General features: G+C 30.0%; 1 protein-coding gene across 2 annotated transcripts in view; it reads left to right on the forward strand.

Annotated features, from left to right (window-relative positions):
- LOC107446235 (La-related protein 4B) overlaps positions 1-27,179 on the forward strand; it is a 137,522-nt gene that overhangs the window by 58,115 nt on the left and 52,228 nt on the right. For both annotated transcript variants that reach the window (XM_016060829.3, XM_043040609.2), the window contains exon 2: positions 19,422-19,548. In XM_016060829.3, the coding sequence (XP_015916315.1) occupies positions 19,422-19,548 (127 nt within the window). The remainder of the gene's footprint in view (positions 1-19,421; positions 19,549-27,179) is intronic.

Here is a 27,179-nt window from a genome sequence, read left to right on the forward strand (position 1 = left end):
TATATATATATATAAAGGATAAGATAAAAAGGATAAAAAATGAGAGAGAAACGATGAGAATTTACTAAGTTTTATTAACTGCGCATAAGCTGCAAGTATATAGAACTCATAATAGTATAAGTTTAAATATTGAAAAAACATGGAAAATAATAAAGATTAATTAAAAGAGAAGAAAAAATAATGAAATTAAAATTATTTTTAAAAAATATTTAAAAAATATTTCATGTATCTTTTAAAAAAAATAAGAAAATAAAATAAAATTAAAAAAAAACATTAAATTTCCAGAAAGCAAAATAATAAAAAAATAATAAATAAAAAAAATAGATGAAAAAAGATATGACCTCTTCATCAGCTCACAAGACTATATCCGCAATAAAGAGTGATTTCCAATATTGTATTAATATAGCCAAAGCAAAATATATCAATACAATAGTGTGAGGAGCACTCAAAAAAATTTATGAAACAAAAATAGAACACATTAATTAAAAACTATATATGAAATAAAACAAATCAAGCAAAAAACAAAACATAATAAGTAAAGGATAAAACACGAAAGGAAATCTATAAGGCGAGGTGCGAATTCAAATGAACTTACGCGTGCCAGAATCATTCAAGAACGATTTAAAATATTTTTGTAATAGGATTGCCAGATTACAAAATATTTTAAATCTACACAAAATCATTTATTTATAGAAAAAAGTTAAAGAAGGGATGTCTCCTCTCAGCTCTTACGATGAAAACTTGGTAAACTTTTCAATCTGTTATAGAAAGCATCGTCAGAACAGCTTGGTGCGGTCTCCAAATGCTTCGTGTCAAAGAATTGATGATTTAACATATAATACTGACTTATGCTGGTGATATAGTTTCTCATTAATTAGCTAATAAGCTATTTTAAGCTATTTTTTCACAATTTTCTGCTATTTTGTTACAATTAATTTTTTATAAAATCTATTTGCAACAAAAATTTTATCATTATTAAGAAATTATTTGAATTTCTGCTATAAATGTAGTAAAAATTGAAGCAATTATCAAGCTTGCAAGATAGGACTTTCCTTAATCAACTACGAGCGTTTAGTTTTGCAGAATTTCTTGAAAGGCTTGGAGCATAATAGGGATAAGCTGCACTTTTCAATAAGAAGAAATTTTAAATCAAACTGTCTCAAAGTATTATTTCTAGCTAATTACTTTACAAGTTTTCAGAATTTCCTCTAGATGGCAGCACAACACACAAAAGTATCTTATTGCCTGCATGAGACTGTCGATGTTTCTTACCAAAATCGCCCTAAAAGATTTTCGTCGAGAACATTTTTATATGGCTTGTACTAAGCGATAATTAAATTTACTTCAATAAACCTGCTCCTTTTAAACAATTACTGTGGTGTTTCCCCTTCAGATATTATCAACAGCTGCTTCTAACTTTTAAGAACGAGTTATTAATTTACCCTCTGTTTAAACGATTAGTCATATCAACATTAGCAAAACCTAAACATGTACCTCAATTTATCATTAACGTTATCATCTTTTATCATTTCTTATCTACCTTAAAGATTATATTCTCTTTCCAAAAGAAGCATCTATGGATAAGAAATAAGTCCAGAATCTTCATTTTTTTCCCCTTTTCTTAAATTTGAGAATAGTTAGGTTTGTGATATAAAAGCAATTTATTTTACTGAGAATACCCCTAAATCTAAAAAATATGTGTATTTTTAAACAAATAATTATATTTTCTTTTTAAATCCTGTTTTGGAAAAACTGGAAAATATTATAGAAAAATAATAAAAATAACCTTTTAGGTTCGTCAACTCACACCATAGAAACGGTTTGTATAAAAATACTGTTCTCAATAGCAATGAATATTTTCGTTTTGATTCATATTCTGTCTAAATATTTCATTGTATAATTTGGACTGAATGTTACGCCGTAATATTTGATCTGACTGTTTCGTTTTAAAACTTGGACTGAAAGTTTCGCCTTGATATTTGATCTAAATATTTCGTATATCTATTTGACCAAATGCTAAATGCTATTTTATGGTCTAAATGTTACGCCTTAATATTTCGTCTAATTTTTACATCTAACTTAATATATATGATTTAAATGCAATTTTTTTTTCCCAAGAAAGAAAATACAATGCGTCAAACAAATTTCCTCAATATTTCATTAAGTATTACATGTATTTAATGAAAAAAATAACATCATCCAAACAAAAAATGTATTCTCAATAGAAACTAAAAGGATTATATCAACCATGCATATATCATTAAATTAAATATACGTAAATTAGGATTTAAAAATATTAAATTAGAATTTATATTTGTTATTATTTTTAAACTGAAACTTTTAGTAGATTAGTTAAGATGTTTTAAGAATAAACAGCTAAAAGGCATTTAAAATAGTAAAAACATTTGAACTCACACAACCAGCAAAAATAAATAAGTAAATATTTCAAAGAAACAACTGATGTAAGTTTCTTATCAGTTAAAAAAAGATGTTAAGCAAACATTTCATTAAATACTTTTAGAGCTTATAAAAACGCTTTATATATCGCTTCATAAACGCTTTATATATCGCTTCATAAACGCTTTATATATATGGTTCGAAAGGAATTATAAAAACATATATTTTTAAAATATCACAGTTTTTTTTCGGGGGGGGTTTTCCTTCTTTTTTTTTCAACTTTATTGTATTCAAAATTTTAAAAAAGCAGTATAAAAGTACAGTGCACTCTCGATTATCCGTGCGCGGATTATCCGGTTTGCGGATTATCCGTGCTCATTCCGAAGTCACACAAAAAATATAAAGAGAAACATTTTCAAGATTAAAAAAATTTGATTCATGAAGTTATAACACTATCAAATTTTTGGAAGCAATATTTGTTATTGGATTGCAGTATATGGAATATCAGCAGCATGGTCAAAGGTAAGATCGTCTACGTTATCACGATCTTGAAGAAAGATCATACCGCTTGATGAACAATCCTCTTCAGATATTCAAGAAAAATATAACAGTATTCTCGAACAAGCTAAAAAAAATCTAAGGTTTCTAAATTCTTGATGAAGAAAATTTAGAAGATTGGTTTCAAAGTGATGCATGTGAGCCTGGCTTCCAGTATTTGACTGATAAAGACATCGTTATGTTGTTAAATCAAATAGTGATGATAGTAACTGATGCAGAAGATGTAGTAAATGAATGAAATATAATTTCTCATTCTGCTGCTCTGTGGAAACTTTATTCGATTATATGGGAGGATTTGATTACAGTGACATTACTGCGGTTCGTAAAATTTGTGTATCGATATATGGCGAAGACGCATTACACATTTTTTAATAAGGAAAATTCCTAGTTTGATGTTATGCATGCAAATGTCAGTAATTTTTATATTTTTTGTACTGATATTGAATAAAAAGAGTTTTCGGATTATCCGTGTTTTTTGATTGTCCGTGCGACCTGTCCCGGTGATTAACCCGGATAATTGGGAGTGCATTGTACTTTATTAGCTAAATGTCACTTCAAAGCGATTGTTATTAAATAGAGAACAAATTTTATAGTAGGGGAGAGTGGGGTCAATTGTAACATTTTTTACTTAACTATTTTTAGCTAACAAAAAATCCAATATATTATTAGTATTAATTGACAGACGAGTAAAGTAGACTATCCTCAACTAGAAAAAATAAATAAATACTTTATTTTAAATGTTATTATATTAGTTATTAAAAATTTTTGACAATCGTGCACTTGTGTTACAATTGTCCCCACTTACGGGGTCAATTGTAACAGTTCATAAATTCAACTAAAACATAGTTAATTATACATATTATCATAGTTGTGATATTTTTTTTTATCAAAATAGTAGTGATATTTTAGGAGTAAAAATAATAATGAGCAGAGACCTAAAGGGTTAAACTTTTAATTTTAAGGGGTTAAAAATTTTAATTTATGCTGTGAAAGGTGACAAATAAAATAATGCACATGCAACGTAATATAAATGATATACAGGGTAACAAAAAAGTATGGGGATCACTTTTGTGGTTATCTACCACTAAAGTTTTAAAACCTTTTTACACATATAGCATACCGATCTAAAGCTCTGCTATTAGACTTTCAATTGCAATACTCTTTCATAAAGTCACAGAAATGCCTTTGAAGAAATTTGACAAAAAGCTAATTGGTCAAGTATAAGCCTTTTTAGAACTTCGATGGAGCCACAGGATTATACAAACCCATTTTAAAAAGAAAGGTATTGCGATTTCACTTAGCCATATCAGTCGCATCAAGAATTCAAAACTCGAATCGATGCAAAATAATGCAAAACCAAAAAGAAGTGGACGGCCAAGCAAATTGAAGAAATCAGATTTGCAGAAGCTTGATAAGATGACATCAAAACCTGATCCACCAACACAGGCAAGCATGACTAAAGCTCTTAACGTGAGTCAGCAAGTTGTAAGCTATCAACTAAAACAAAAGCTGAAGAAAAAATACCATAAAAAACCTAAATGTCATCATTTAAGTGTGAAATCGGTGCAGATTAGGAGGCAACGTTCATGGTCCCTCTACAAGCTTCTCCGTAAGGACAGATGGCGAAAGTTCATTACAACTCATGAAGCTTGGATCTATCTATCTGATACCAATGCTAAATCTAAAGTTCAATAACTTAGCCGTGGGCAGAACAGGCGAGACTTGACACCATCAGCCACGGTGCCTCATCCCAAAAGCGTAATGGTTTGGATGGGCATATCCGCCCATGGTGTGACCATACCTCGGTTTGTGAAACCTGGGTCCAAAATAAATTCTGAGTATTATATACAGAAGATATTAAAGCCCTTTCTTAAGGATGATTACTGCAGATTGTACCCTAATGGTGATGCTGTGTTCCATCAGGACTCTGCCCCATCGCATGCATCGAAGGTCACCCAGAAATTCCTAACAGATCAGCAAGTGCAATTCCTGAGACCAGAGCAATGGATTCCAAACAGTCCTGATGCTGCACCATGCAACTATTTCCTGTGGGGACATCTGAAAAACAAACTGAATAAGCGAAGAATCTCTACATTGAGAGGCCTTCAAAGAGTTATTAGAGAAGAGGTGAAGAAAATCCCACAGGAAATCATTTTGCGGGCTTTAAAATCATGACCGAAGCGTTGTAAACGAATCTATTATGCCGGAGGTCGACATATTGAGAAGCATCGCTGAATTTATGTAATAAATTTTGGAAATAAAAACACTCAAAAATGATCCCTATATTTTTTGTTACCCTGTAGGAAACTATTGGTGGTTCTTAAAGAGTTAAGTAATGGTTTGTAAACATAAGAAATGGAACCTAAGGCGTTAAAGAATTGCAATTGAAATTATAAATTTTATTTTCAGCTGTTACAATCGTCCCTTTACTTATTGTTACAACGTCCCCAAGACGCCATTTCAGCTTCATTTGTTAAAAACAATGCTAGTTAATTAACAAAACTAATTTTTTTTATTGAAATGTTAATTAAGGTGTCCACTTACATATTCGGTTAATAATTTTTATTTGTTTAAACAAAATTACTTTGTTACAATATAATATTCCAATGCCAAAAAAAGTACTTACGTAGCGTGAAAATATCTTCTGTGATGTAATTCTTTCAAAAGTACATAAAAATGGTTGCCAGCAGGGGTGTACATGTAGATTTATTAAATACACCTTGTGCGCCACCTAGGAACCAAATCTAGAACCCGACACCCGAAATTTTTGCTCCGTTACAATCGTACCCTGTCACAATTGATCCCGCTCTCCCCTACTTTTCATTCCAATTAATCGAGTAGTTTTTAAGAATTAAAGGTATTTGAAATTTTATAACTCAGAAACAATTCAGCTAATCTTGCTTTAATTTTGTATTTTGTCACTGAAAGTTTAAAATAGAGTAAAAGTTTCTATATCTAACATTTTTACCCTTTTTTGATTCCTATGAATTGGAATGATTTTGATTCCTATGAATTAAAAAAATATTTATTAAAGATTTTTTTGTACAGGGTTTTATTTTCGGATAAATGAATTTTATGATTGTGTACAAAAATTTTTTGATTCACTTAAGATGTTCCTGAAGTACGACAAAATACAGTGTGCCCAAAAAGAATATGTTTTTCTTTTTTTCTTTCTTTTAGCTGTATTATATGACAGTTTAAATTGGAAGCGGTTTTTATCTCTTTTGAATCTGTTATGTTTTTAAAAAACTCTAAATAAATATTAAGATTTGTGTCTGGCAACACCCAATTTCTCTATTTTTAATTTTATTATTATTATCATTTTTTTTATTTTTTTATTTTGTAGCTCTTAACATGAAGTTAAACACGAGATATTCTGCAACAATGGATAAATATTTAAAGTAAAAATATCAAAAAAGTTGAAAAAATTGGATAAAAAAACAATCAAATTTCAATAATTTTCGACAGTATAGAAATTTTACATAAACTCACTTTTAGAGCATAAACGAAACCCTTTCAACACGTCTTTTTCTGCATTTCACTGGGCTACAGATTTTTGCATGTTTGGGCAATGTATGTAAATTAGTAACATCATGCTTTGTAAGGTACAATTGCATGTGGCAATTGATAATTGTCAAACTAATAGTCGAATGTTTTTTTTTTCATTATTATTATGACATTGTTACATTATTACATCGTTACTATACATTATTTTACACCATTTCGCAATTTCAAATACTAAGTCTTACAGTTTTTGCACAATAACAAAAAATGTAACTTATAGTGAAAAAAGTTAGAAAAATCAGTAAAAGAAATCACTTAAAAACGACTTTCGAACAAATTAGATTTTCGAAAAAAAGTGTTAATTTCATAAAGAAAACTGGAGCTTTTAGAACCAAGAAATTTCTTTTCCGTAGTTGCATTCTGCGACTCAGAGAGTTGCCCGCATAATACTTTCAAGTGAGTTTAACATCAATGTTTTTAACAGCTAATAATTCTCGAACTAATTTTTGAATGCTATTGGGACGGCCTTGGCCTGTAATAGGCTGTAGTGCCCAAGAGGAAGAATTTTAGAATGTTAAATTTCTTATTCCATTGTACATTTTATATCCTTACATTTTCTTATCGCCTTTTTAATTTCAAGTTTCAGAGTAATATAATTTTTGAGCAGCAAGACAAAACAATACACTAAGTTTAACACTTAAGACAGCGGTAGCGGCGCTTTTAATTTTTTAATATAGAAACGTATCTATTATAATGTAACCAAAAAATTTTCATAAAAAATTCATGAAATTACTGGTTAAAATTAGACCGACAACATAGGGTAAGTACATTCACGGGACTCATTCGTTATAAAAAATAATATCATATCTAATAATATTATCTAACGGTTTTAGTAACTATAAGTCTAATAAAGCATTATTTTTTCACAGAATTTTCATTACTTTAAATAATGTACTAACAAAATACTTTAAGAAAAGATAAGTTCGTTAGCTTATTTTTATATTTCTTTAACGTGATCCGCATAGTTTGATATTTAAGAATCGATTAGAGGCGATAAAAAAATAAAATTATAAGTATTTACTGCAATTACTTTACACAATTTATTTTCTAATTACATGACCCTTTTTAATAAGCATTTTTTTAGAAAAAAATTATGTACACTATGGGTAACAAGGTAATTTTTAAGCATGAAAATTATCAAGATTGATCAGAGCAAAGAAAAAATAAAAAAAATTTTAACGAGTTTATTTAATGAAATTTTTTAAAACTAGTTCATTATTCCTACAGAAAGAAAAACGTATTTAGGTCTTGGCATGCAAGCTGATTTTTTAAACATTGGTTTTTTTTTTACTTGCATAAATTCTAGAAACATATATATTAGCCGACTGAATGTTTTCTAACAAACAACTAGTTTTAGCCCTTCTTATTCAATAAGAAAAATGAGTTCGCAGAAAATATTTCTATACAAGCTTGCTTAAATGCAAAAACTTGTTAAGTTAATAACAGTGATTTCGAAACACCATGTTTATAAGCTGCTGTTGACATATGCCTGTTTAGGCAGAGGGGGTGCAATAGTTTTGTTTTCCAGTGGCGCCATCTATGGCCAAGAATTCGACTTCTGCTACACCATACGTCTCACCCGTTTATAGGGCGGACCCATTCATTCATCCACGGATCGTAATTTTGACCTGAATCACAGAAAGATCGATCTCCAATCCAGTACCCCCAGAGGTATCGATATGTTATGGGAACATGGAGGACTTTTGCGACTCGCCAGATTTAACGTGCATCAGTCACTATCGGCCGGCGTGATTCGAACCCACGAACTCTCGGACATAGGCCCAGCGCCCTACCGACCAGGCTATCCCGGCCCTGTTTATAAGTTACATTACCAGACCACATTGTTCATAAGTTAGGGATTTCAGAAAACAAATCAAATATAACAATATAATATTGCAACTATTATAGTTTTATATTATAAATGTGAAGCAAATAATCCACATAAAGATATTGCTTATCGCATTTAACGTTCTCTAAGTCAAAGCGATCCAGCTACCAGACATTTAAGCCTGTAGCTTAGAAAAATAAACATTTCAATTTAATATTACGTTAAATAATAGCTCTAGCTATTATAGTTTATTCAAAAGTGAAAAGAAAAGCATTGCTTATCAAATCGCATAAATTATAATTCAAATTAAGAATCTTATTATTAAGCATTACTTTCAATTATCTCAACAATGGATTAATTAATTATGCGAAGTTATTTTATTAACAGTAAGATAATTATGAGATATTTTTATTTATATGCTTTTGCTTAGAATTTATCATCAAAATAACGGTTGAGATTAATGAAAACAGAGAAAAGCTAAACATACTGAATGCATTCGAGATATGCAAATAAAACAAAATGATAGCGAAATTTTTTTATATATATACTTGTGTAAGTAAACTAATTAATCAAAAATATTACAAAGAAAATATATAATTATATCTCTTTTTGGTATTTCGTTAAATAAAGATAAAATCACTAATAGTTATTTGTAAAAAAAAATTATTCCCTAACAATTATTTCAGAAAGACGTATTTAATTGGCTCTAAACTTATTGTTAAATTTTAATGGTGCATCTTATTAAAATAAGTTTAATAAATTAAATTTTTGATTTCTGTTCATTAAATTACTAATTTTACACTTTAAAAAACACAGTAAAAAATGTTGGTATACCTCAATGTTAAAATGGGGCAACTACTTTACACCAAATTGGTGTATAAACACTAATTTGGTGTAAAGAAGACCACTAGCTCAGAAAACACCACCACTACACCAAAATCAAGGATAATTTCTGATGTAGTAAAACAACTAGTATGTTCGTTTACACTCGTCGTTACGTTCGTCGTTATTTAGAAACACTAAAATTAATATTTATAGTGGAATAAGATACACTTAAGAATCAGTATAAAGTTAATTTTACGATAAAATTTAAAGCAGGATCATAAATTTTGAATGCATTTATTATAATATTTCTTAAAACAAAATTATTTTGTTGATCAAACATATACACAGCATACACAGAATATTAATATGAATTTGAATAAAACTGAAGTAAATAGAAGTTAAATATTATAAAATAATTTTATATTGCACAATTGACAGATTCAGGAAAAAACTTATGAGAACATAAATATCTTTAGTATGCAACGAAAAATATACATGCATTTTATAACAGTTTACAAGAATAGTTTTTCACATCAATCCGACTAGAAAATTGAAATTACTTCGCAAATAATCGACCGCAATTAATATTCTTTATAGAATTAGTAAAGAAGATTAAAACTTACTTACTATGACCATTTTATCAATTCAATCTGAAAAAAAGAACTCACATTTCCTCAAAACACTTCAATGTAAACAAATCGCCATCTTAGCCTCCATATTTTATTTTATAGCCCCCGTTAAACAGCCGAACCAATTATGGGTTTACGACTGCTAATGCTCAACTCCGTAGCCTTGTAACTCTGAACCCAATCTAGAAGACAAAGGAACTCCTGAATTAAGTATTGAGAGAAATTTGCTTTCGCGGAGGATTTTTCGATTAAACTAACACGCATTTGCGTTACATGGAGATTAAAACCACAAAAACCTCTCATGGTTAGCCCGATGGCAAGGGAACTCTCTACTCCATGATCCGTCTACCACTGAGGATATTTTACGTCAGGTCTGTGGTCAGTGCGAAATTCATATCGACCAACCATCGTTGAGAATCGAACCTTGTTCACCACATTTGAAAGCGAATGCTCCATCCCCTGAGGCACCATGGCTCTGACCACCATATTGTCACTGCCTAGAAATAACAGAATTATTCGCATTTAAACTTCTAAAAATGGTTCATAAGTACTTATTATATTCATTCAAAATATGCCCTTCCATTATTTTAAGCAAAATGCTTTATTCGCCGCCATGTGTTCGGAGCTCCAAAACACAGAACCTGCTTCACCAACGAGCTGCAGATTGGTGTAAGCTTTATCAATTATTTGTGTTAAGATTTAACTGCACACTCTGAAGTGTACGACTCGATCCGGTATTACTTTAAAATAAAGTAATCATTCCCACAATTTTCAGAGTTTTTCAAAATTGATAGGTGTTTTTTAAAACGGGTAGATGCCAAATGCGGATAGGAATCCACCACAGTTTTTATAGTGTATTTTTGAACTTTGAAAACCTCATCTTATAAAGCTATCTTTGCTGAAAAATATTATTTATATTTAAAATCTCTATAAATTGCTAACTATAAATTTAAGTTGAAATAAATTCTTAAGTCGGAGTCCGAATATATCCGAATTGCTAGAACTTATATAACTGTTCTGTACTATTAAAATACATATATTATCGTAGTCTCTAATATGCAGACAGTTTTGTGACTTAAAATCCGAAATACAACTGTAGGCTTGTTGTTGCTTGGATATTAATGCTTTATCTTGGCACAATCTACAATTCCTTAACTTTAACAACATTGGATCTAACACTTAAATCAATGGCAGTTCCAGGTTAAGCATTGGGACAAATATGTTCAGCTAAAGGTAATTGATTTGAAACGAAAATTTTAAAATGTATACAATCTAATCCGTTTTTGTTTTTTTTAAACACTTCGTATGTATATCTTCATACCAAACTTCTATTTAAAATTTGAGAATTTTCAAAGTATGTAAATTTTATTTAAATTATGGAGGATATCAAAACTTAACATGATCCAAACCATGTTAAACTAATTAGATATTCCCTTTATGATCAATAAACCATAGGTATAAGTAAACTCCGCATCTAAAAGCTGTTTTGAAATTATATCTATAAATAAATTTCTAATATATTCACCACAGAATGAATGTCACGTCTCCTTTGAAATTATTGGAATTTTTCAATAAAAAAATATTATTTCTGATATCCTTCTTTTAATATCTTTATTATGTTTATTATATTTTTTATTGCATTTATATGTTACTCAATATAATCTATGATTTAGGTAAAATGTATATTTAACATGTATAATTTATTTAACATAATTGATGATGTGCATAAATAGTAGTTTGCGTAAATTGTATTGGAAAAAAAACCTGATGATAATTCTACTTAGTTTGGTTTGTTAATTATGAACTTGCTGTTGGTTTTTTTCTTTATTATTATTGTTATTATATATTTATTATGTACTTATTACATAATTATTATATATTTATTATGTATTTATTATATAATTATTATATATTTATTATTTTATTTTATTTTTACTGTTTCTAAATCGCCATTTTGCTCTAGCGATATGGTTTCTTTAGCATATTAATATTTTATTTCATTGATTAATGAACTATATCAATGAAATATAGATACAAAGAATGGTCTAATGATAATATTTCGTTTTAAAATGTGATTTTTGTTTAATAAACAATAAATTTATGTTTAAAAATTTTGTAACGAAAATTTTTTTTAAATTATATTTTCAAGAATTCATTAAACTTTTAAATTGTAAACTGCAATGTCTACATTAGTTGCAAATTTTAAATTGCACTGTTTGTTTACTCTTTAAAATCGAATGTTTTAATTAATAGTTTTATTGAAGGAAAACAAAATTCAAGGACAATCTGAGTTTGCAATTAAAAGCTATTACATGCGATATAGAATCTGTAACCTCTTTTCTATTACAAATCCAATTTAAATGATTATGAAATCATATGGATAAATTTATTATTGATTTATTGATAATAATTAGTTGATCAATTTTCATTAATTTTTAGAAATTAATTTCATTAAATTTTTTGAGATATGTAGCTTTATTTTTTGTGTTTTATATCTTTAATATAGTTATATAAGTATATTTTTATTACTATTTGTTATAAATTAATAATTTTTTTTACCAATAATTATTAATAATAGTTACTTATTTGTTATTGACAAAGATTTGTTTATTAATTGCTATTATATTATCTAATTAATGTACAGTACGTAAAAAAATAAGAGGACCACCCTGACTAACTTTTGATCTTATGATCAGATCTCCAAGTTCTATGGCTCAATCTTAATGGTTCAAGGAGGTGACCTCAACTATGCTAATTAATTAGTGCAGACGATATTTAAAGTTACGAAATAAGACACAAAAACGTATTCTCTTTGAATAAACATACTTTTTTTTTGGATTTCTGACCCCCAAAATAAAGAGGTAGCCGCAATCTGGGAAATATGGTCTACATAGGGATCAGGAGAGTCAGGAGGGTCAGCGGAGCGTTCCAAAGCTTGGATCTCTTAATGCTAATTTTACTTTTTTCGTATATCGCCAGATTCTAAAAAACTCTTAAGAAGCGAATTGAAAAAATAACTTTCAATAAATATTTATTATTTTATTTAATAATAGTTTAAAAAGAATTAAATTTTATTGTATGCAATTTTTTACACCACTTTTAAAAATGTTATTTTATAAGGCAAAATCCAAAATTTGAGTGAAATTGATCAAATAGTTTCTAAGCAATTGGATTTTTAAAAAAGTTCTGCATTTACCCCTAGATTTTGGAGATCAGAAATCTGATTCCATCATTAAAAAAATGTATGTTTATTTAAAGAAAATGCCTCTTTGAGTCTGATTTCTTAACTTTCGTAATTGTAAAAAAAGTATGGTCTGCGTTAATAAATTAGCATATTTAAGGTAACCTCCTCAAACCATTAGGATTGAGTCGTAGAACGTGAGGATCCAATCATTACACCAAAAGTTATTCGGAATTGTCCTTCCTTTCGTCTTTTTTTTCTCATTGTACGTATACGAGTACATTTGTAAATATACACTAAAATCAAAACCTTGCCTTGAAATTTATTTTAAATTATACGTAGGTAAAAATTATAAAATTTAGTTTTTGAAAGTTAATTCAAGATTTAAGTTCTTATCTATCTCTACCTGAAATAATGAAACTGTAATACTGAATACGTGGGAATAATGAACTTTAAAAAAGAGAGAAAGAGCTTCAAATACGATGGCATTAAATGTTCAAAAAAAGTTTACGTGTGATTAAAAAAACAATTTCATTTGCCTAAGAAATTCTATCTTCAACTTTTATACTCAAAATAAAAGATGTAATAGATTTCATTTCGAAATATACCTTGAAACTTATTCCTTCCTTCCTTTCTATTTTGTTCATTTCATTTATTTACTTTTAATATATTCAAAATGGTGACTGGTGCACTCTAAATCTGTTGGGATCATAAAGTCCCCCAAGTTCCCATAACAAATCAATTCCTTTGAGGGTACTGGATTTATCGTACTCTAATTCGGATCAAAATTACTATCTGAGGATGGATGGTGTGTGAATGTATCCTCCTTGAAAACGGGATCTGATGTATGTATGGTGTCACCGGATCATCCTGAGGGATGCTTCCCAATGGCCCATTGTACAGTTTGGTATAGTCCTTACAGTTTGTTATTGGCAAGTACAGTTTGTTATAAGCCCTTGTCAAGTTGAAGGACAAACGACACAAATCAGAGAAAGACTTCATAAGAAATACCAGAATAAAGTTACCAGATTTTACCCCTCTTGTCTACCAAACAGCATGGTAATTGAACCTTTTTAGGTAAAAACTATCGTGATTTCTGGTGTTCCCATAGAACCAGAAACACGGTAAATTTTATCATATTCTGGTAATTTTGACCACACTTTTTTGTCAGCGTGTGCAAGGCATGCCATCTGGAAGATTAAAATAATAACAACAAATATCATGAAAAAAGCTAAGAAAATAATTCAATAATTTGAGCCAGATAAATTGTGAATATCAATTCATAACTTTGCGAAATACCATCATAAAAATATAACTTTTCAATTAATATCTTTCAATAAGCCAAAAAGTATTGCAAGTCAATTTCACGAAGAAGAAAGAAGCTGATTTTTAACATAAACAAAGATTCAAAATTAACATTTGAAACTTTGATGGAAAGAGTTCAGAACCAATAGGTAAAAATTATAAAAACGTTATTGAATATAGTAAAATAAAAATAGTATTAGCGACATACATTGTCTCAAAAAATTATCAAAGGCAATACTCTTCTTTTTAAATATTATCATACTTTCTATATAGTTATACAATATTTTTTCTTGCCTTCATTGAAAAAATAATTCCTTTAGCCAAATCTAGGTCAATATTTATCAGTATGCATGCAAACATAAGCTAATATAATAAACTTTGTATTTATATAAGTCTTTCTGATTAATTTTCAGTTTAAATAAATTAGCGTCACGATCGAAGCATTAAAAGTTTTGATACAGTTCGTGATCTCTATCTTGAAGAAAAATGGTTTAGTCACTCGTTCGCAATTGTTTCTAACATATTCAATTCTAGGTGATATAAATTTGAATGAATCATAAAACTAAACTCATCATTGAGAAAACAGTTCTAGATAATCGAAGGCAAATGTTCCTTTGTATTTTATCAGTTGTTCCGCTAGCTTATGACGTCTGATAAAAATCCACGTGTAGCTGTTTGTTCGGATTCACTTTACTCCTGATATTTTTCCAAGTTTGACTGTAGCTACGAAAATTTTTAATTATTTTTTTTTTCTTCTTATTGAGCCTGTTTTGTACTTTAAATAAAATAAAGCAATTAAAATGACAAATATATTGCAATTTTGAACTTTTGTATGTTTCCGTTAATTATGCTAGAGTTAATTTATTATATTTATTTGAATCCAATTGTTCTATATTATTAGGATATTAATGAATTAAAATACTTTATTCACGTTTTCGTTCTTTTGTTTTTCCAGAAAAATCGCTCTCCTTTTTATCAACATTTTTTAATTATCGATTAAGCAATTTTACTTTTTTTAAGGTACCTCCGAAATTTCAAAACTCTGTAAAACACTTGTTGCATTAAGGTTTAATTTTGAAAAGTTGAAAACTTTTAAACTATTACAAAAATACTCTTTTTTTCCTTTCATTTTTTTATTTCAAGCATTATTTTTTATTCACAAAGGAAACAATAGTTAAAAATGAATGCCAGCAAGTTATAATTTTATTACATATACGTATGAAAATAAAATAATTAAAATGACAAAAATATTGCAATTTTAAGTTTTTCGACTATTTCCAGTAATTATGCTTAAGCAAAGTTATTAGTTTATTGAAGTTATTAGAACATAACTGTACTATGCTAAAAGGATATTAATAAATTAAAATGCAATTCACGCGTCCGTTGTTTTATTTTTCCTAAAAAATTTCTCTTATTTTATCAACATTTCTAAAGAACGTTTTAACAATAATACATTTTTTATATACCTAGAAATTTCAAAACTATTTTTAAAACAATGCATGAAGCAGAGGTTCTAATTCTTTTTTTCTTTTTTTTTTTTTTTTTTTNTTTTTTTTTTTTTTTTTTTTTTTTTTTTTTTTTTTTTTTTTTTTTTTGGCTTGTTTACCCTAACTGATCGAGCTTCCGGCATTATGTAAAAATTCATAAGCCACTGTGAATATAATAATCAAAATAACTAAATAAATAAAGACCACTAATTATTTTGAAACAATTTAGTGCGTAGAATGAAATATTTAATATCATGAATTTTTTCTCCGCGTATGCATATGCTGAAAATGAATGAAATAAGCTAATTTAAGGTTGTTGTTGTTTTTTTCTTTTCTTTTTTAAATTTAAACGATGAAAAGAGTTATCAGAAAAACATCGGGAGTGACCATTATTTTTCAGTATTTTCCTGAATTTAACTATTTTATTTTGAACTGAAAACCTGGATAAGACATACTTTTCAAATTTTTAAGAATGCTTATTTTTTTCAAAATTTACTTTATATAACATTTTTGAAAAAAATATCTATATTTTAAATTTTCGAAATATTATACAAATTATGGCTAGTTGAGTAGATATAAATATTGTTATTCCTGGTTTAAAATATCCTAACTCTTGGAACTAATATCATCCTTCCATGGAACTCCAGGGTTCTGCGCTACATCTCTTGGGAACCACTGGCGCATGGAGTTTTAATTTTGAAAAATTAAAGCAAAAAATTTAAAAAATTAGGAAACTGTTCCGAAAATAATTTTTTTCTTTTTTTTATATTTCTCTATATTTCTTTTTGCTATATTTTTCCTTTGTCTAAAGCCTGATTCTTTATTCACAAAAAAACAGTAACTTTGAATAAACATCATCCAGTGATAATCTTATTACGCATACCTATGATAATTCTTTATCCCAAACATTGCCCATCATACAGCTTCTCAATAAAAAATAAAAATTTAATTTTTTATTTAAATATATATGCAATTTCAGAATAGTTATATAACAATTTTTAATTTTAGAGTGCTGATTTTTGATGCCGCACCAGAGGCATCAAAAAGAATATACCAAGAGAAGTACCAAGAATAAAATTTTAAAAATGAGGGGGATACTTCAATATTGGACAAAACCTCTGCCACCCACCATGAATGCTAGAAGAGCCACAAGTGGGCTGTAGCTATCACGTTTTTTAGCATTGGCTTAGAACAGGGGTTTCCCCCTTACATGAGACCGGGGGCCGCAATTAAAAACACCAGCCAAATGGCGGCCCGCAACTTTATCACAATTTTATCTAGCACTCATTTATGCTTGAAGGAACATTGAATATTACTGTCAGATTTTTATCAAGTTGTGCGAAACAAACGCATTGAATTACAAATTAAAATTAGAGGTAGATTTTTAAGCAACATGCACGATTTTTGAGTTTGAAAAAATATTTTCTTGGGTGCAAAACCTGATAAAAAAAAATTTTTTGTGTGCCGTTGGTATGTTAAATTTCACAGAAACAAAGAAATAAGGGTTTTTTAACGAAAGAAAAGTATTTTAAACCCATATAGATTTTTTACGAAAATTGTCCGCAAAAAATGACAACTAATACATTTAAGTTCACGGGCCACAAAAAAAGGCTTCGCGGGCCGGATGTGGCCAGCGGGTCGCCAGTTGGTAACCACTGGTTTAGGACATCGTTTATTAATAAAAACAAAACATAGAAAAACACTTTCGAAATCGCAATTATTTACAGTGACAATTTGTAAATAATACAAAATTTAGAAACTAATTTTTTTTAAATGTTGATATTGCACTTTCTCATATGGTTATTCAATTGTTTGTTCATTTTCGAGTTAAAAATAATAAATTGCTAAAAGGCGTTTCGTTTGAAAACTCCGAGAACGTATTCTTATCATCACACTGAGATAAATATAGATTCACGTGCACGTTCTCTGGAGTTAGTTAAATCACTTCCGATGAATCAGTCCTTCCCTAAAATCGTTCGTGAAGCAAAGCGTAAATTACCGTTCTCCCTGCTAAACAACAAACAAAAGTTTTATTAATTAGGTTCTTGACTACACTGAAATCATATTGGTAAACAACACTTAAATATTTTTACTGGTGTTTCGTTAAACAGTGTGCAAAAAAATGAAAACTCGCCTTTTTTGAAACTCGATTTCTCGGGAACTACCCGACCGATTTCGCTCAGATTTTGTATTTTGCCATGTAAAATTGCATTCGTTAAAATGATGCGAAAAAAATTTATACCTTACAATTCAAAATTTTTCGACTATTATTAAATAAAACAATAAAAATAATAAATGTTTACTAAAAAATATTTTTTGTTTCTTTGGATAAACGAATTTTGTAATTGTGTCTGAAAATTTTCAGTTCGCTTAAAAATTTCTCGAGATATGGCAAAAAACACAAAAAAAATAGAATTAACATTAAGGGAACCAAACTTTGGACCGGGTCCCAATAGTTTGGTCAGGAGACCAAACTATTGGGACCAGGTTTCCTAAATTGCAACTATTTTTTTTATTTTTAATTACAGTATCTCGTTTATATTCGAAAGCAATATTTATTGATTCATCATCATTTTGATATTTTTATTAAGCTTATTAACAACGATTCGCTTTTTTTTAATCCCGCTTTTCGAAATTTCTCGTGCTGCAAACTTCTTATTATTTGTAGAAAAGTATAATGTATAAAAAAATGTAGTAAATATTTCTAATTGGTATCGATCCAAAGCTATTCTGTGCATAGGGTACTCATTATACATAAGATACTGTTTTTTAGATATATATATATATATAATATCCTTTTATTAGACGTCAATCTTATACTCCTGTTCTTTAATATTTTCGTCATTTCAGCCCCAAATCGCTAATACAGAAGTAAAGAGTGTTCTGTACTGACCATCCTTGATATGTGTCGTAATTAAGAAAACGTATTTGTTTGTTTTTTCCCCTTTCAAGTGCCAATTTTCTAATTTTTGTTGAACACTTCCGTCGTTCAACAAAAGAAATAATAAGATACACCTTTCTACATTCTTTAATTCAGCCTGCTCGTAATTGGTTTTCTCAGACAATGCCAGACAATATGTAGAGCCATTTCAAGTTCTCAACTTCGATGTTTTAGATCAGGAGGACTCTTAGCATGCCATATGGAAAACGATTTATATCCTTGTATGTTAATAAACAAATAAATACAAATATTATAGACTGTGTCAAGCCAATTTGACTACCTACCTCTGACGTTTTAGGTCGGGTCTCTTAACAGGCCATTGAAAACTTACTTATATCCTTGTATGTTAATAAATGAATAAAAACGTCATAAGTAGTGCCAAGCCCGCTCAGTTCCCTAACTTTGATGTTGTAGGCCTGGATTTTATACAGGCCATGAAAGGCGATTTATATTCTTATCTGTTAATTTCAGTGGAAAATATATATGCAATTATGTAGTGTTAATCTCATATTGTATGGTAATTTATGTTACATATGTTGTTGGTGCTCCATTGTTAACTACCCGAAATCTTTATCAATAATTTTATTCAAAAAATATGAACTATTATCACGTTAGGAAAAAATGTTTAACTTTTACTATTTTAAAAAGTTCTTTATTATTAAGTTCTTCTACTTATTGAAATACAATGTTGTTTGACTTTATGCAGGTAAAGCCATCTAGTCAAAGCTCTGAAGATATATGTGAAAAAGAATCCGTAAACAGTACTAATATACAAGACGATGATACACTCATATCAACTTTTCCCGTAGAGCCTGTTGTACCTACCAATAATGGTAAGTTAGCTTTATGATAGTGTCCTACAACTTAACACGAGCTTTTTTTTTTTTTTTAATTGAAAAAAAAATAAGACTTGATTGAATAAAAATAATATTTAATAAATACTCATAAATATTCGATTGTTTTTTTTTTCGGAGAATATTGGCACATTTTCAATAACGTTTCGTTTATTTATCATATTTTTTCCCTAAAAAAATGAAATATTGATTTTTTCATTTATATCTCATTCAATAAATCAAATATCATTTGTCTCTGTCTCTGATTTCAATTTCATTATTATTCCTTAGTTAATTCATACTAAGCTCTTGTGGGTAAAATAAAAAAAATCGAGCTGTTCAACACAGAATAAATGCAATACTACTAGTATTGCATTGAGTTTTTTTTCAGTGATTTCGCTATAGATTCAGTGTCAAAAAAAAAAAAAAACCGNAAAAAAAAAAAAAAAATACGTCGCTATAGAATCAATATTGAAAATAAGACTACTATAGATTCAACATCGAAACAAAATAGACCACTATACATTCAGTATCGAAATATGAAGTATTATAGATTTGGTATCGAAAAAATAGGTTGCTATAGATTCAGTATCAAAAAATGGGTCGTTTCAGATTCTGCAACTGAAAACTAGGTTCGGTAAAGATTTTTTTATCAAAAAAGTTTGTCACCTATTTTAACGTCTTAGTAATAGGAAAGTATGGTTTGTCTAAAGTAAGAACTGCCCTAGTCATTCGTCTGGACCAGTGGCCATGACTATGGCAACGAGGTATAACTGTTTGAAGTAGGGGTGTGGGGTCACTGTTTAGGATAGGTTTTGGAAAAAGAAGCTACCCTATCTGAAATGCGCTATTCTTGTTTCCATAGCAGCAGACGGCCTCAGACTTTGTGGCGGGGGGAGTTCTTACCGTAGACAAACTCTAAAAATAACAGTTGTGTTTTAGATTTTTTTAAACAAATTTTTTAAACATTTCAATTTATTTTTTATTTGCTTTTTTAAAGCATTTTCGTTTTCAAAAAAGATTTTACTTTTCTGAAAACCGTTTATCTTTCAATTAGTCCAACTTATCTTCACACCTATGAAGCTTCCCTTGTTCCCTTGACATTAAAAAAATATTATCGTATTATAATTTTGTTATGCGAAATATAAATTATAACCCGTATATAAATTGATCTGTCGATCTTCCCTTACGTCTGCCGATAACACGTGACAATCATAAAACGTTTTTTTCGAAGATTGACCTCATTGTTGAACATCCAACACAATACTAAATGTGTTTTTCGAATTAAAAATTTTATATCTTTTTCATAATAAAATATAAATATAATTTATTATTTTGCAAAATGTATAAGAAATATTATCTGAACAAATTAGAAACGCCACGAAATCTAAAAACGAAAAAAGAAAGAAAGAAAATGATATATAGTTAGTTCACCAGGAGTTGGCACTTGGCTCCGTGTTCATCACGTGGTATCCGGCGATACTATTTCGCTGTTTTTGGGAGAAGGATGTGAACAATACTGAACAACAAGATTGCTATTTGGCAATCGTATGACAAAAACATTAATTTCGCTATCTTTATGTGCATTTTTTTAACATTAAACATTTCATAAATTTGATGATATTTCTCTCTTTTGAGGGAGTAGTTTGTCCTTTTTGAGACGTTTTGCTGTTTTTACAGCAGTTCTTAAATTTAAGATATGTTTAATTAGCTAGAGTAACGAAAAGTATCTTAGCAGATGATAAAGCGAAGTAACTGACTGAAAAAGAATTTACTCTTTGCGTTTGCCGCGCATTAAGGGTTGTCTCAATGTCAAGAGCGGAGATCGTTCTCCTCTTACTCCCGAACTGAAATGAACTCTGCGTCCGAGGAGGTGGAGTCAGGTGCCAACTCCTAGTGAACGAACTATACATTAGATGTATGTTCAATGTAAATAATACTATGTAATGACAATATACGGAACATTATTTTTAATCAGTTTTTAAAATATGTTACTTCATTTATTTTGGTCCTTCTTTAAATTATTTTTATGCATTGGTTCCAGTGTTCCTTTCGTGTTTATATGTTTTTCATGTGTTGTTATTAGTTGAATTATATAATACCAAAATAAAACTTTATACTGCTCTGACAGGTACAAACCTCAAATCTTTAATCAACTTATTTACTTTAAATGTCACATATTGCATTTGAACTTATAATGTAGTTTTCATTTTATCCGTAAAATTTATCACTTAACTTCCAGCATAAAAGTTAGGACTTACTTTTTTTTAACAAAAATGCCGTACAATATTTATTATCTCAGATGCTTGAAGGTTAAAACAAGCCATCACATTTTAACTTAAACATTCTACACTGAAAGAAAAAAAACTACCTAAATATGGTAAAATTTACCGTATTTCTAGATTTATGAGAACACTAAAAACCTCAGTATTTTTTATTGAAACGCTTTGGTAATAATTTTAATAAAATTTAAAATAAAATAAAAAATATAAAATAAAAATTTAAAATAAAGTATGTGATAAAATTTTGTCAAATACGGTAAAATTTGGTAATTCTATCATGACACCTTAGAGAATAGCATAAAAACTGTTTATTTGGCAAAATTTGCTCTTCAATTTTGTATTTTTTACTAAATGTGTGGTAATAAGAACTACAATTTCGAAAACTAAAATTTTCCGTAAACCGTTGCTATATGAATAGCTTAAAATCCGTATATTTTGGATTTTAATACCAGAATTATGATTTTTTTTTATAAGAAATGGCATTACCGTACAGTATGATAATTTACCAGAACTCTTTTTCTGTGTATAAGTGAAAAACGCAAATGTAAAACTTGCTACCTACACCTACTTTTTAATGAAAAGTTGAGAAGTGAAGAAACAAATTGTACTACGAAACGTATTAACTATGATATTAATCTCGAAAGTTAAAATATTAATCCAATGAAAACTGAAATAATATATTCATGTTGAAGTTAATTAAAAATTTAACATGATTATATTGCATATTACCCATATTTTATCTTAAAAAATAGTTATCAGGTTTTGCATCAGGGGAACTGAATGTTTTCTACGCTAAATGGATGCTTAAATACATGCCTCTCTTATTTTAACAATATACAGTCATATTAATCAACCCTTTATAAAATGTACAATTTTTAAACATTTTATTTCAGGAAATGTTTAATATAGTTACCTGTTTGCAATAGATTTGTCAGAAACATCAATTGATAATGCATCTGAGCATTACATTATAATGCATATACAAACATAAATAAATGTTCAAATTCTCTCTTTCTTTTGGGATAGCTTACGTAATCTAAATTTATAAATGGCCCAAATACATGTAGATTTCAAGCTTTGACATGAAGTTGGTTGGTTCTAATGCCACTTGCCACACGGGCAAGCCTGCCTGCCGAGCAAATTTTAAGGCAGAGAGTGAGCGATTCTTGTTTTTCAAATGGCCAAGAATTCGACTTCTGTCACACCGACCCATTCATACATCCATTCATTCAACCACAGATCGTAATTTTGACCTGAATCAGAGAACGATTGACCTCCGCTCCAGTACCCCCAGAGGTGTTGATTTGTTCTGGGAACATGGAGAACTTTGCGACTCGACAAAATTTTTACGGGCACCAGTCATCAACTACACGGGGAGTCTTCGGCCGGCGGGGTTCGAACCCACGAACTCACGGACATGGGCCCAGCGCTCTACCGACCAGGCTATTCCGGCCTTGACATGAAGTGAATAATGTTATTAATTTTAAAAGCTAATTACTTTACAACTGATTTTCGCAACAAAAAAAATACCTTTTTTAGTAGAGCGGGACATTGTTATAGTACCACATTACATGTAACAGACATTTTATTGCATATTCAGTAGTAATTTTTACATATTTATTTTAGTAGGTCTCATTTTTACAGATGTGGTATTGACTAATATTAAGTATTTTTACATTTATTTACTCGTAATTAAAACTTCAAACAAAATAACATAATAAATTTTTAAATAATGACAGCATTCTATTAATAGAACGAAATATTTGGAAATTCAATCGATTAAAGCTAACAAACCTGATTTTTTTTTTTTTATCATCGTGAAAAATATGATAAAAAAAGTAGTTGCAAAATTTTTCTCATTAGTAAACAAGACATAATCTTGATTGTTTGAAAATATTTACGATTTAACATACATACATAATTTTAGTTTAATATTCTCGCGGCTTGATTTTTTTTTTTATATATATATACGAGGGTTGTCCATAAAATAAGGTTCCCAAGGAGCTGCGGACGTTAGGAATGCTGTTAAGCTGGGTTGGGTGGGACTGGCGTGTAACTTGGCTCCCTTTCCCCCAGTTCCCGCCCCGGCGAGCTATCTACAACGTTAATCCTTGTCTTGGTAGCCGTGAAAGATGGAGCTTCTATTTGTTTCTCCCGCCAGGTGTGAATTACGCTCTGTGATTTATTTTTGTGTGTAAAAAACGTTCCTCCGGTGGGCATTCATTCCCAACTGTGTGAAGCTCACGGGGAAAAGTGTATGAGTGTGCAACATGTGCGCAATTGGTGCAGAGAATTCAAAGATGGACGTACAGACTTCCATGACGAACAGCATTCTGGCCGGTCATCGTTTTCAGACGAAGCGATTGCGAAAGTGGAAGAAGCAATGCTGAAAGATCGGATGGTGACGGTTTGGGACCTCAGCGAGATGATCCCTGATGTCAGTAAGTCCTGCATTCGCAACATTTTGAGAGACCGCTTAGGATATGCCAAGGTTTGTGCAAGGTGGGTCCCGATAATGCTGACGGATGACAACAAACGGCAACGTGTGGAAGCAGTCCGCGAATTTCTCCATGCCTACGAAACCGATGACGAGGTATTTTTTGACTCTGTTGTCACTGGGGATGAGACCTGGGTTCACTACATGACACCGGAAACAAAAGAACAATCCTGTCAGTCGAAACATCCAGGCTCGCCGAAGCCGAAGAAGTTTAAGCAAATTCTGTCTGCCAGCAAAGTGATGGCGAATGTCTTTTGGAACAGGAAAGGGTTGCTGTTGTGCGAATTCCTGCCTACGGGCACAACAATTAATGCGGATCGCTACTGTCGGACGTTGAAGAACCTTCTGTGCGCGATTCAAAACAAGAGAAAAGGCATGCTCACAATTGGAGTGTGTCTCCATCAGGACAACGCTCGTTCACATACCGCCCGTGTCACAACTGATCTCATCAACAGATTTGGATGGAATACTGTCACACACCCCCTTACAGCCCAGACTTGGCCCCCAGTGATTACAATCTCTTCCCTGAATTAAAGAAACACTTGGGAGGGACGCATTTCACAACCGACGAAGAGCTGAAGGAAGAGGTTTCAAGCTATCTTCGCGGCTCGGCGGCAGATTTCTACGACTCAGGCATAAAGAACATGGTACACTGCATGTAAAAATGCATTGATCTTATCAGCGATTATGTCGAAAAAAAGAGGGAAGTCTAAGCTTTCCAAACATGTATTATTCAATGCCAATAAACATGTTTTTCATTGTGAAAATTCGTTGGAAACCTTATTTTATGGACAACCCTCGTATATATCTGGCCCACAAAACAAAGAAAAGTATAAAATTGACTTTACTTTTATTATCACTTTTACATTTTCTTTTTTGTGGCATGCCTTTTTTCACAATTAGCTTTTCATGCAAATATTAGATTCATATAAGAGGGCAAAGAAAGTAATTTAAGTACTAAATCTACAGCTAATATAAATTTCTGTGGCCATCTATGACCAAGAATTCGACTTCTGTCACACACATACGTCATAGCCCTCTTTACAAGGGAGGACACATTCACGTACCATCTATCCATCCGCAAATCGTAATTTTGAACTGAACCGGAACACTATCACTCTTCAATCAACTACCCCCAGATGTATTAATTTGTTATGTTAACGTGGAGAACTTTGTAATCCGGACAGATTCAGCACTCACGACCTCTTGAACATGGGCCCAACTCCCTACCAACCAGGCTATCCAATTGTTTTAGGTAAACTTTATTAGCATTTCTGGCATATTCTAGGCTGATCAGCTTCTCAGATGCAACTAGATCCAATGCTTATTTCATTCTACTTTTTCACTCATTTTCATTGAAGCTCAAGATCTTTTTTAAGTTTCCCAATACCCATTTTTACAGTAAAATAGGCATGATTTTTTTACGAGATATTATAATGCACATCAACACCTTTTAAACAATAAATAACTTGCTGATCACTGTTTGAAAGCTTTTGTATATAATCAAAATTCTTAATTCTGGTGTATTCATCATGGTTTTTCAGATTATTTATTATTTTTTAGATTATAAAGATTACTATGGTGATCCATTCAATAATTTAGATCATAAAAGTTTGTCTTCTACTCTCAGTGTTTTAACCTAAATGATTTTCAATAATCAATTAACTCAAATTAAATGCTTCGAAAATTCTACTTTTATAAAATGCATTATAGAAAAATACTATTATTAAGTTATTTTTAAAGACAATGCATTAAACGTTTTCATAGATTTTAATTACTTTTTATTTTTATAAATATGAAATACCCATTAGTAGAAAATACTCTGTCATCTGCTTAAAAAAATAATTCAAAAACTTCATGAGTTTACTTAATTAAACCATAAACTTAGATATGCAGTTGAATTATCATTTTGTGATGCATTATGTTACATTATAAATTCGGCCGGCCAGATGGTCGAGTAGTTAGCGTGCCTGGCTGTGAAGACAATGGCTGCGTGTTCGAATCCCGCTCTGGGAATGGATGTTTCTCTCTGTGTGTTGTTCTCTATTGTATGATGTGTGAATGTGGCCCACCTTATAAACGGGTATCTGTGGCAGTGTGGCAGTGTTGCTCGCCTCCGTTACTTAGGTTCACAAGTGCCCACTGAGTAACGTTAAATGAGAAGCACTTCCGGCATCTTCATATGCTAAGAACGTAAAAGTTCAGTACCTGTCATTTGAGAAAAGAAAAAAAAACATTATAAATTCGCATGTATAATAATTCGATTAAAATAATGATTAAAGGATTTTTATCATTTTACTTGTTAGACTATGAGCCTAGAAATGCTGTGGAAGTATCATTTTGTGATACACTATGTTACATTACAATTTTTTTTTTGTTCCCTTAAAAATAATTGAAAAGTTCTATTTTTAACAGTATCATATCTTTCTTGGTAATATTTTGAACAAAATATCAAAGCCACAGATCAAATATCCATATCCTCAAACCCTTTACCTTCCCTGTGAGTAAATTTAAAAGACTTTTAATCTAAATGCAGTTAGATCCAAAAGTTTTTATAACGTTTCTACACATTTTCATTATCATTATTATGTAAAAGGTTCAAATTTTTAGCGTTTTCTTACTGAAAAATTTGCTTTAACTTAGGACATAATTTCCTTTCATAATCGCTTTTCATCAAAAACGTCATATTATGAAAAGAAACTATCTTCTTCTTCTATTATATCAAAAAAAAAAAAAAATTAAGTCTAAATAATCCGATAAGAGACTATGTTATCAAAGAAACAAGCCTTTTGATATCATACTCCTTTCCTCAAAAGCCAGATCCAGTGAACAAATGTAAGCAATTTTAATTT

Source organism: Parasteatoda tepidariorum, chromosome 3 (genome assembly GCF_043381705.1).
Source record: "Parasteatoda tepidariorum isolate YZ-2023 chromosome 3, CAS_Ptep_4.0, whole genome shotgun sequence".
Taxonomy (NCBI): Eukaryota; Metazoa; Arthropoda; class Arachnida; order Araneae; family Theridiidae; genus Parasteatoda; species Parasteatoda tepidariorum.